Source organism: Otolemur garnettii, unplaced genomic scaffold, assembly GCF_000181295.1.
Source record: "Otolemur garnettii isolate 467f Iridium unplaced genomic scaffold, OtoGar3 scaffold00136, whole genome shotgun sequence".
Taxonomy (NCBI): Eukaryota; Metazoa; Chordata; class Mammalia; order Primates; family Galagidae; genus Otolemur; species Otolemur garnettii.
Genome location: NW_003852531.1, coordinates 1,997,733 through 2,009,754, shown reverse-complemented (window position 1 = coordinate 2,009,754; position 12,022 = coordinate 1,997,733). Strand labels below are relative to the sequence as shown.

Genomic DNA, 12,022 nt, shown 5'->3' with positions numbered 1-12,022 from the left:
TTCATAGAGTCGACAGTGTATTTCATTATACATCTTAGATTTATACATTTCATATATGCTTTTAAAGCTTCAATTATAGTTCAATACAAAATTAAAAATATATATATATATATGCAGCAGTGGTTCTCAGGCACAAAATTTAGCAGGAGATTGGAGCAATTCTTTTCCCTATGACACAGTGAATGTTATGAACTATGATATGCTTCCTTCTGACTCAGCTGCCTTTTTGATTGAATTTTATTACAGAGAACAGCTTTAATAGGTATGATATTGCTAACTGGAAACAATGAAATTTAAAATAAGTTGATAGCCTGTATTTTCTTCAAGTCTTTCAGACCTAAATTATTTTTCTCCAGTAGAACTCCAAGATCACCCAATGAAAATAATATTGTCCACGTAACATTTGGAGCATCTGCCTGAGAACCACTGCCCAGGGTTATTCGATGTCTTCAGGCCTCACAGGATGAGGTAACGGGATGATGGATTTCTTCTCTGTGTCCCTGGAAAGTGCCTTCCTCATATCTGCAAGGAAGCAAACTTTAAATGTAAACAACCAAATACCAAAGCATTTCATTCAAATCTAAAGTCCGTAGGAAAGGTTCTGAGAAGAGGTTTTATTCCCTACCCCTACTTCCACCAGGCTTTTAAGCAAAATATATTTATAAATAAATGTCCGAATTGCAAGTATACCAGATACTAACCAAACCCTCCCCAGGATTCAGCTCATAAGGCAAATGCTCTTTCTTATTGTGGCATAGTAAGACAATAATTTACAGAAAATAAGATAATGACTAATAGGTTCATAAAGGCAGTTTTAAAGAAGATTTAAGTATTAAGGCCAAATGTGATTCTTTTAAGTATTTATGTAACTACTCCTGCTTCCTCTTGGGGATAGTGCCATGTCAGGGAGCTTACCATAAGCATCCTCATCGGGCTCCCCGTTGCTGGCTGAGTAGTATTCTATGACTGTCCTATACACGCTGTAGCCCAGCTGCTTGTACATGTTGACTGCAACTTGGTTAGATACTCTTACAAAGAGATCAACAAAAAACCCACCCTTTCTTTAAAAAAAAAAAAAGAGAGAAAGAAAATGTTAGAATATGAGAAACCAAAAACAGTAATAGAAATATATTTTTTAAAATAACACTTGTTCTTACTTGGCTTTGACCACTACTCAAAGCTTATGGAAATAGGACCATGAAGCTTTACTTGGCAATTTTTACTAATTAGAATTTGACAGTTTTTTCAAAGTACAGAAACAGGACTCTTGTGTTTGCATGCCTGTATCAGTATTTCAAAAGCTACGATACATGTTTTTTTAACAGATAAATTCAAAAAAAACTTTTTTTAAAAAACAATTCTGCTACCTGGCTCAAATTCCTGAATTCCTATATATTTTATGTCATAGTAATTGATGTGTTCATTTTCTAGGTAGTCATAGCGTAGTTTTTTCACCCACATGTACAAACAGGAGATTATAAAACAGGCACCCATGGGGCAGTGGTCCAAGTGTGGCTACAGGACAACTGTTATGCTGAAGCTCTTAGGTCCCTCTGGTCACTAGCATCCCGTCACTCACCCCGAAGCCTCCCGTGCCTTGACTGTGGAGACTACAATATTAACTCCTGCTTTCCACTGTAGATCACTGCCTGTTCTAGTTTCTCCTGCTTATGAACTCTAATGGAATGATCCGTGGTATGTTCTGTGATTGGCCTCTGGCAGTCAGTGTTGGTGGAGTCAGCCTCACGTGGCTGGAGCTTGCCCCTCTTCACTGTGTTTAGCATTTTGTTGCACATTCAGCAATACAGCCATCCGCAGTCCTTCAGATAAACATGTCCAGTTTTTACTGTTAGAAACTATGCTGCCGTAAATATGTCTGAGTGTCTCATGGGATAGTAACCCAGGTCTGGCTGTGAGTGCCACTGCTGTGTCACAGGGTATGCACAGCTTCAACTTAACTGTTTCCAACCAACTTACACTCTCAGAGAAATAGTTAACACTCCATTCCCATAGGATATTTGCCGCTTACATTTCTTATAGTTTTATTAATCTTTTACAGTTTCCCCCCTAGCTGTAGTTCTCTGTGTATTCTGGATATGTAACATTGTGGGAGGGTTTTGCAAATTTGCTCTTTCAATTTGCGGTTTGTCTCCTCATTATCTTTATAGTATCTTTTGATGACAAAGTTACTTCACTTCTGGGAAGTTGAATAGTGAGTCTTTACCGTTAGCCCTTTGCAAGCTTGTTTAAGAGGTCATGGAGACACTCTCCTGTATTTTTTAGTTTTGCTTTTCACATAGAGATTTTTAACAAATTTGGGATGTTTCTTCCCATGTGGATTTCCAGTTGTCCCACCACCTTAACTGAAAAATGTACTGATTTGCAGTGTCTCCCGCATATGTTAAAATCCATGTATTCTTGGGTGATTCTCAGATTCTGTTCTATAGCTTTGTGGGAAGAGCAGGGATTGGCTTGCAACTTGTTTTAGTATTGTCCTCAAACTACGAATGATTTTTTGCAACTTTGAAGGTTTCAAAGAAGGAAAATAAATTGCAGAACGCCTTAGCTGGCTTGTAAAACCTAAATATTTACTATTTGATCTAGAAAAAATGTATTGACCTTTGTTCTATGCTAATCACCAATTTGCAATTTTATCAATTAGAAAGCATGTTCAAATCTCCCATTATGATAATGACCTATTTCTTATAGTTTTGACCATTTTTATATTTTTACTTTGAATCTATGTCACTGGGTACATAAAATTTTTAATTGTTACACCTTGATGGAGTAAATTTTTTTTTCCCAAAATACTATAGGGGTACAGATATTTTAGGTTACATGTGTTGATTCTGTTATGCCTGAGTCAGAGTTCTAAGTGCACCTGTCACCCAGATAGTGTTCACGGAACCTGTTGCCCCATGCTTGGTTTCTGTTGTTGTACTTCCCTGTGCACGTGTGCTCACTGGGTAGTTGCAGTTAATAGCAAGCATAAATGTTGGTTTTTCCATCCTTTAAATGCTTCACATAGGATAATGGTCTCCAGTTCCATCCAAATTCTTGCAAAAGGCCTTAATTTATCCTTTATCATGGCTGAGTAGTATTCCATTAGTATACATATGGAGTAAAATTTTTATCAATATGCAATGACCCTTTTTTAAGTTTCAGGTTAATGTGAGGGTACAAACAACCAGGTCACAATATTTGAATTTGTTAGGTAGAGTCCCTCTTGTAGCTGTGTCCTGTACCCAAATTTGGGCACATTGTACCCATTAAATGGGAACACACCAAGCCCCCCTTCTTTGCCCTCCCCCAACTTGAATTTTTTCTCCTATGTGGGCATGAATTAGATCATCTACTGGCTTCACATTGAGTACGTTGGATATTTGCTTTTCCATTCTGTGATAATTTACTGAGAAAAATGTGTGTCAACTCCATCCAGGTTCATGCAAAAGATGTAAATCAGTTATCATCTTCTTTACATCTGAATAGTATTACATGTTATACATATACCACAGTTTGTTAATCTATTCCTGAGTTGATGGCCATTTAGGTTGTTACCAAATCTTGGTGATTGTAAATTGAGCTGCGATAAACAATCTAATCCGAATGTCTTTATGATAAAATCATTTTCTTTCTTCTGAGTAGATGCCTAATAGTGGGATAGTGGCCTTTTTAAAAAATGGTAATACTTAATTATAATGTAACTATTATTAATATAATATAAGTATGCTAACTTTTGGTTAGAGTTTGCACAGTAATTTAAAATTTCCTTTCAGTCTTCCTGTATTTTAATCTTTATATCTATTTCCTATAAATAGAATATGCTTCTGAAAATTTTTACCTTTCCACTGGAATTACCAGCCCATTAATATTTACTGTGTAATTACTGACAATAGTTGGATTTATAGTTACCATCTTGTTTCGTGTTTTGCTTTGCCAGTTTAATTTTCTTTTTCTCTTCTTTGGGATTAATTTCATTATTTGATTTTTTTTTCCTCCTCTACTTGTTTGGAAATTATATATAATTAATATTTTTAATGTATATATTTACTTAAATCTTAGCAACTATTCTAAAATAATGAAGGTTTAGAAACTGAAGGGAAGGGAACTTAGTGGTTTTTGACTTAAAGAGACAGAGAAGCTTGTTATAAATTAAATCACATGCACAAGGTTATAGCTAGTTAGAACCCATTTCTGAACTCCCTATTCACTATACAATAAAGCCAAATACTTATTTTCAACAAGGTTTCATTATAATCTTGCTAAAAATGTTCTTCCCTTCCTCGTCAAATCTAGAGAGAACTTAAAAAGTCTTCAAGACTAGAGTTAACTTCAATTTCTTCTCTTCTCTAACTTAGCTAAGACCATTTGTCAAGCTACAAGTTACTCCTTTAATAAATCTAACAATTAAGTGAAAAGTAAGCCCAAGAGCCCGTTTTTTCAACTATTATTCTCCTTCCTACTATACTTTTTGGTGTTTACAGTGGAGAAAGATACGGCAGCCTGACAATCAAGCTTATACACATACATCTCTCATTTCTTCTCAAATGGGAGAGGAGCTTTCTCTTTTAATTATTGTATCACTTTTATCTCACAATATAGTGAGGGTGTTTGCTATATGCAACAGGTCTTTTCTTTTTTTAAAAAACACTGTAATGTTGACAGTTCCCAGACTGCACTGAGGCACCCCAAGGTGCCCCAAACTCAGCACAGGTAACCTGGGATATTTCAAATGTTTGGGGGAAACAGCAAAAACTTACATGTCTGATACTGGCAAAGTGACTAGTTTGAAATGGTTCACAAATTCAACATTAGATCATACTACATTCCTTTTAATGACATTTTTATTTTTATAAAGCTGGGTTTCTGGCAGTTGCTGTGATTAAAAAAAACCAGTACCACATGAAATTACTATGAAACAGCAGTACAGGCGGCTGTGCTGAATGTCTCCAGGTCTAAGAAGTCATTCAGTGCCCAACAGGAGTACACATCTTATTAGTAGATAACCATAGTTGTTTAAGAATGAAATAATGTTTTTCCTTCAATTTATTCATGTATTTCTAAAGGACTACTAGTTTTTAGACTAAATACTTATTAAACAGTTAAAACATCTCTACATAAGACTATTTTCTTTGGGCTTAGGAGCACTAAAAGTTTACTCAGATGCCAACACAGAGTTAGCAGAGAATTTGGGAATGTATGCTATAATGGCAAGACAGAAACTTTCAGAGCTAGTGTTTGAGCCCACCAGTCACCCAACTTACAGGCCTATTACAGGTATCCATCACTTTGCCTTAATTTTCCTCAAAGGCAAAAATAATACCACTCTAAATATGTCACAGAACTGTTGTAAGGACTACTGGAGACTGAAAATGAAATTCCTGTAAACCTAAACATGATAGTTGTTCCCCAAGAGAGAAAAAAATCTTATGTTCATGAGAGAAAAATGAAAGGGTTAGGGGTACATAAATCAACAAGTATATGTGAAAAGCAGGATCTCGGCTCGGCGCCTATAGCTCAACTGGCTAAGGCGCCAGCCACATACATCTAAGGTGGCGGGTTCGAATCCCCAGCCTGGACCCGCCAAAACAACAATGGCTGCAACCAAAAAAAAAAAAATAGCCGGGCGTTGTGGCAGGCGCCTGTGGTCCCAGCTACTTGGGAGGCAGAGGCAGGAGACTCGCTTGAGCCCAGGGGTTGGAGGTTGCTGTGAGCTATAATGCCACGGCACTCTACCCAGGGGGACAGCTTGAGGCTCTGTCTCAAAAAGAAAAAAAAAAAAAAGAAAAGAAAAGCAGGATCTCACCTTTCTGAAATCTCCTCTAATAACTCCATAAGTTTAGCAGCCAAACCAAGACGTCGAAATTCTGGGGCAACTGACAGAGCTGTGACGTGTCCGTGCCATTCTTCTCTGGCTACTGAGCCTTCTGCTTTACCCATAACTGTAAACAACAACAAATCACACTGAGTAATTAGACACTCCGATTTACACATCAAGAATTACTGTGTGGTATATTTTTATTATAAAGGAAACTAATGACGACAAGTTCTAATTTTTAATGAGGTAGTCTAGCTGATGATTAGTGCTTTTATTAGAAACTTGTAAATGTAGCATGCAGTTTTAAAATTAGAAGTTTTTCTAGAATCAGAATTAGAAATAGTTTTTTTTTAAAAAAAGAATGACATACTAAAACACAACTAATTTTGAGCAAAGAACCAGGGCATTTATTTTTTTCAGGTATCTACATTTCATGTCACAATGTATGTATACATAAAACTGAGACCAGTTCACAGCTTGAATTTGCATTAGTAATGCTACTAATTCAATGAAGATGCTACAATCCCTGCATTATGTGCCAAGTAAAATGTAGAAATTTAGTGTAGAGTGAAAGATCTAAGAAGACTGAGACCATGTCTGCCTGGTTCACTGCTGCATCCCCTGGGCCTAGCACGATGCCTAAAACATAGCAGAGATCAGTGAGTTGTCAAATGGTTGAAAAGGAAATAAAATTACAGTCTTCATGATCATATTCCAATTCTGCAGTCTCAAATAATCAGGTTGAAACCTAATCAAAGTTTTAACTAGCCCCCAAGACACTACTGGTATTATACTTACTATAACCCATCAATTCTCCACCAGGTGCCTCTGCAACAATAAAATACTCTGGCCAGTGGGCAAGGTACTGTAAGTAAAAGGGAATCCCATACTAGAGTCTCGTTAAGGAGAGTAAAAGTAATGGACAGTAAAATGTTCTTTATTAAAGGGATATTTCGAAAAAAGTTTCCTTTAAAAAGCATATTGCTACTTTATCCCCAGTTCTAAGTATGACTTGAAATATACTGAGGTTGGCATTGATTTTTAAAATTGCCTGGATAAATACAACGTCAAAATGTGGAGTGGAGTCAGCACCATCTAACAGAAAGCAGAGAATCAGGACTCCAAAGTTCTATAACCCATTTCACTCCTGATCACACTGTAACTAAATCTCTATGTTTCTATCACCTGCTGCTGTTACTTATTCAGGGTCTGCCTCTCCTTAGATGATGAAGGTCACACTCCATCCCTGGTGTTGGCGCATAGAGGATGCTTAGTACATTTATGCTTCCAGAATTGCATTGGAAAAATGGCTAGTTCCAAACTTTGGCTTTAGCTGTTAAGACTGTGCAAGTAACTTTACAACTTAAAGTCCTTCCAGGGGCAACTTAGCAATTACCCAGTTTTTTCTCTCCATTGATTCAAATTCTCCATTTCTTTTTTTTTTTTTTTTTTTTTTGAGACGGAGCCTCAAGCTGTCCCCCTGGGTAGAGTGCCATGGCATCACAGCTCATAGCAACCTCCAACTCCTGGGCCCAAGCGAGTCTCCTGCCTCAGCCTCCCAAGTAGCTAGGACTACAGGCGCCCGCCACAACGCCCGGCCATTTTTTAGTTGCAGCCGTCATTGTTGTTTGGCGGGCCCAGGCTGGGGATTCGAACCCGCCACCTTAGGTGTATGTGGCTGGCGCCTTAGCCGCTTGAGCCACAGGCACCGAGCCAAATTCTCCATTTCTATTAATGCAGACAAAAGCTCACCTAAGGAATCAAGTATATTTGGAGTAAATACCTAAGTCCTTTGCTCACGACTTAACTCTTCAAGTGGAAGATGTTCTTAGATGTGCTCATACCTGTATTTCTTCTTAGTGAAGCTTTCTGATGCGATTTTGATATCACACCATTAATCACACATTTTTAAAAAGAGTTCCTGGAAAACCCATCCAGTGTTAAATTCTTCAAAATCTCTTCTGCCAGTCATTATTTTCAGTACTTCTCAAATACAAGCCTTAACATGGTAGGCCAGCCAGCCACTAATGCACATAGGAACCATCTCTCCTCTGGCTAATGGAAGAGCCCAAGACAGTCTTATCCACCTCTCCTCAAGGACCTAACAGGTGATATGGACTCTCCTGGATTACGGACTTTTACTATGAATTTTAAATGTCATCAGAATTACACAATGTAAGTTGATTTGCATTCTAATTTTCCCTTACCATACAGGGAAAACTTTTCTGTGTCATTTGAAATTCAAAACTCTTAATGCTGATATCTTTAATCAGTCATAATTTTTAAAATACAAATGAAAACTTTAGAGTTTTTTTTGCCTTTTCTATTCAGCTTTCTGATATGTAGTCCTATTATTGCCTGTACCTATAGTTAATTTTTACTGCTGTATAGTATTGCCTTGTGTAAAATAATTTAAATAGCCTATCTCCTGATGTTGGACATCTGGGTCATTTCTATTTTCTCTAAAAGCTTTTACTTAATTTACCCATTTCTTTACTGCATATGAATGTCACTCTATATTTTTAATACTATAATTCTCTTATAATAATGTTTGTAATGATGTGACTCAGGGGTTAGCAAACTGTATCTGTAAAAGGCCAGATAATAAACATGCTTGGCTTCCTGAATCCTATAGTTTCTGTTTCAATTACTCCAACTATGAAAGCCGCAGACAAAATATGCAATAGAAACTCTGTAAGTTGACTGACCAAGGGCCTCCACATACAGAGGCCATCAACATAAGGAACCAGGCCTACTATATACTGAGTACATGTGGTGCATGTCCAGTCTATGAAAGTTAAGGAGGCAGCTGATGTAGGAGGTGGTCAACTGTGGAGGTTCCATTATAAATTAACCAGCACAGATGTATCCCAATAAAATTTAATTTATGAAAACACAGTGGGCCAGATTTGGCCCACAGGCTTTAGTTCACCAACCCCTGATATATACTGCCTCTATTTCTTATTCTTAGCTTTGAGGAAATGGAATTACTGAGTATTACATTTCCAAAGTGCCTTCCAGAAAGACAGTAGCAGTTTCTACTGACACTAGCATTTTATGGGACTGTTTCTTTCCCCTTACCATCATCAGCAGTGAGTTTATCTTTCTCTTTTGGTAAACTGTCAGTTAATAGAATTCTCCTACCCACTTGCAATAGCAATGGAGCATAACCCAGAAATCAAACCTGATGTTTTAAGCCGCTGAAGATACGGGGTTACTGTTACAGCAGCATAATCTGAGTCCCCTATCACTACACATCTTTGTCCACTTTCTCCTAGCAGCATAATGGAGACTGCTAATTGTTACCCAAAATCCTTTATTCATCTTAGTAGCAAATCCCAGTTTAAAGGCTGGACATGTCTAGACTGTAGACAGGACTAGACTGGTAGGTGCAGGGAGATGACACAAAGGAGGGCTGTGGTACTTCCCAAAGGTACTCTTGAAAGAGAAGGACATTTTGGCCTTCCCCTCTATGGATTCTACTGCCGGGAACATGGATAGGATGCTGTCTGCTCTGGCAGCCACCCTGGTTAAACCACACAGAGCACAGTCGCTGGTGACTCCATGGAACTATGGCTTGCCGGGGACTGTTCATCTGCAGACTCTGTTCTTATCACAGAGAGATAAGCCACAGCCATGCTCACCCCTCAGGGCAAGGTGGGTGGGGAGTTGTAATGCTGTAGTTTGATATGAGATCATTATGTTAACCATTTGTCAGGCAGATTTACGACAACTCTTGCTCTCAGTTTTTGTTTTGTTTTGTTTTTGGGGGGGGAGGCGGGGTTTGAACACACTACCTCTGGCATATGGAGCCAGCACCCTACTCCTTTGAGCTACAGGCGCCACCCCTGTTGTTTTTTTTTATTGCTTTCAGAGTTATTTATGTTATTTCCTGGCCTATAGGTTTTTAAAATTTTCAGCATTCCAGTCTGTTTTTTCCTTGTTTCCCCATTTTCTTTAGTCTTAGTAAATCTTCATTCAATTTTTTTTAAAAAAGGATACAGTTTCTGTAAGTGGATCCAAGTTACTGAAAGAAACAAGAGAAATGTCAGTAGTAAGGAATGTTTATAAAAACCAGTTTAAATAAGCTGCTAAACTAAAAGCAGTGTGACACAAAGAAACCACGTGCTTCCTCAACAATGCCAAAGTCAGAGCCCTAATGAGCCATCATAGTGACTAGAAAGGTATTTATGCATTTCATTCAACTGCTGCTGCACTATAAAATAGTTTAAAGTTAATAAATGTACATCAGTTAATGGCATTTTCTAAATGACGATAACTTGTTAATGAGCCTGGCGGCCAAAAGGCATGAATCTCACAGTGACGCTCAGAATCACCGCTGTGGCATCTGACTACAAGGGCTCTCCCTGCCAGCGTTGGCTTTTCCTCAACAATTTCTCCTTTCTCCTTGACTCTGCTGTCTACATGGGCACTCCCCCAACTTGGGTGTCACTCCCCTCCTCTTTCCCCAGCACCCCCATTCCCATACTTTCAGTTGCATGCTCTCAGAGGATGCCTCCCCAACCAGGCTCTGGTTCCATGGATGCCTCCCCATCTCATCACACCTTTGCCAAGTCACACTCCTCCATCCCCAAACAGCTCTGTCCTTCACTTTATTATTCAATGAGTGGAGTCACTATCTGCCAGGCTCAAACCCAGCTACTCTCAGTTGTTCCTCTTCCCATCTCCATTCACATTCTTCTTTGAGACTCTGCCAGAGAGGCATACTACATTTCTGTAGTCTAGCAGTTCTCAAAGTTGTCTCCAGAACCCATTTACACTAAAAAATTATTACAGATCCCCCCCAAAGAACTTTTATGTGGGTCATATCTATTGATATTTAATTTTAAAAATATTTCATTTAAAAGTAAATCAATTACATGGTAACCTAAGTAACTTTACGAAAAATTCACTGTATTTCCAAAACAAAAAATTAATGACAACAGTGGCATTGTTTTAATGATTTTGCAAAGTCTTCCTTAAAAGACAGCAGAGTCGCAAGCATCCTTGCTGTTGAAAGATCACACATCTGGAAAACTCCAGATACAGATGTTAGGAGAATGAGAGTGGAAAAGGCAAAAAATAGTCTCAGTATTATCATGAAAATTACTCTGACCTTGCAAAATTCTCAAAACCACCTTGGGGACCCCCATGTGGAGAAGCAGGCTCCCACCTAGTGGGGGCACTTTCCCCCACATCTCTCAGTAACTGCTGCATGTCCTCTAGCCTTACCTCCACTCCCCAACAGGTCCCGTCTCTATCTCAGCTGCTTCCTATTTCATCACAAAGAAAATGTAGCAATGGAGAAGAAACCTTCACCAAGTCCCGGCCCAGAACCACCCACTCCACGCATCTGCACCCACGTGCTACTGCCACTCGTTCTGTCACTGTGCAGAGTGCTGGGGCATGGACCCTCCTCCCACCACTCAGAACTGGGTCCTGCAATTCTCTCTTGCATCTGCATCTTTAATTCTGTCTCTTTCCTAGAAGAAATGTACAAATATGATGTACACGTACCCCTCCGAAGGTAAGGGTAAGTTCCCCACTTCCTCTGCCTGAAGCACTCCCTTCACTTGGCTTCTGAGACCTGCTGGCAGGTTTCTTCCCACCTCACTGAGCCACCCAGTTTTCTTAACACCAACACTTGGTGCCCTGAGATGCCATTCTGAAGACTCACTCCATCACTGATGTAACCCACCCTCCTGGTCACCTTTCACCAGCTACAGTGTTCACCCCCAAATTACTACCTTCAGTTCAGACCTATCTTGAGACCCTTATGCCCAGATGTCTACATGACCTCTCCACCTGGGTTCCTCAGTGCACTTGGCAGAGAAGCCCAAGTCCTACGAAGGCTGCTCCAAGACCTACCCCTTGTAACTGTCTTAAGGTGTCCCCTTAGGTGCCTGTGTTCACTCTACTCCAGCCTTGCTCACCTCTCATCCTATTCAAAACTGGTATCTCCGTACTTACCATCCTCCCCTCTGCCTGGAAGCTTCCCTCCCCCACATCCCCATAACCCCCTTCTTCACCACTTCCCCCAGGCCCTCATTCACAGAGACCTTCCTTCAACACTTTCCTTTCCCTGCCTCTATCTTTTCCTTTGTACTTACCACTAAGTTCTGTATGTATTTGTTTCCCCTTTAAAATGTAGTTCCACAAAGACACCAACCTTTTTTTTTAATTTTTTTTTAATTGAATAGTAAC

The 12,022-nt window shown here is 39.1% G+C and overlaps 1 protein-coding gene across 1 annotated transcript; it reads right to left on the bottom strand.

The window, feature by feature from the left end:
* NAA20 (N(alpha)-acetyltransferase 20, NatB catalytic subunit) lies at positions 1-11,758 on the bottom strand. The gene is made up of 7 exons (XM_012810550.2): positions 11,752-11,758; positions 11,051-11,090; positions 9,821-9,845; positions 6,617-6,707; positions 5,807-5,942; positions 916-1,061; positions 1-522 (listed from the first exon to the last, which is right to left on the bottom strand). The coding sequence occupies exons 1-7, from the start codon at positions 11,756-11,758 to the stop codon at positions 437-439; spliced, it is 531 nt and encodes a 176-aa protein (XP_012666004.2). The 3' UTR covers positions 1-436.
* Positions 11,759-12,022: the final 264 nt, after the last annotated feature.

Bases quoted from the DNA above. Each gene is read 5' to 3' on its own strand.
- NAA20 (XM_012810550.2), bottom strand. The intron at 9,846-11,050 runs GTAAGGCTAGAG...TGTTTCTTTCAG, and splicing joins GGACCTGTTGGGGAGTGGAG to TAACTTGGATCCACTTACAG. The intron at 1,062-5,806 runs GTGAGATCCTGC...TTTTTTTTAAAG, and splicing joins TTAGAGGAGATTTCAGAAAG to AAAGGGTGGGTTTTTTGTTG.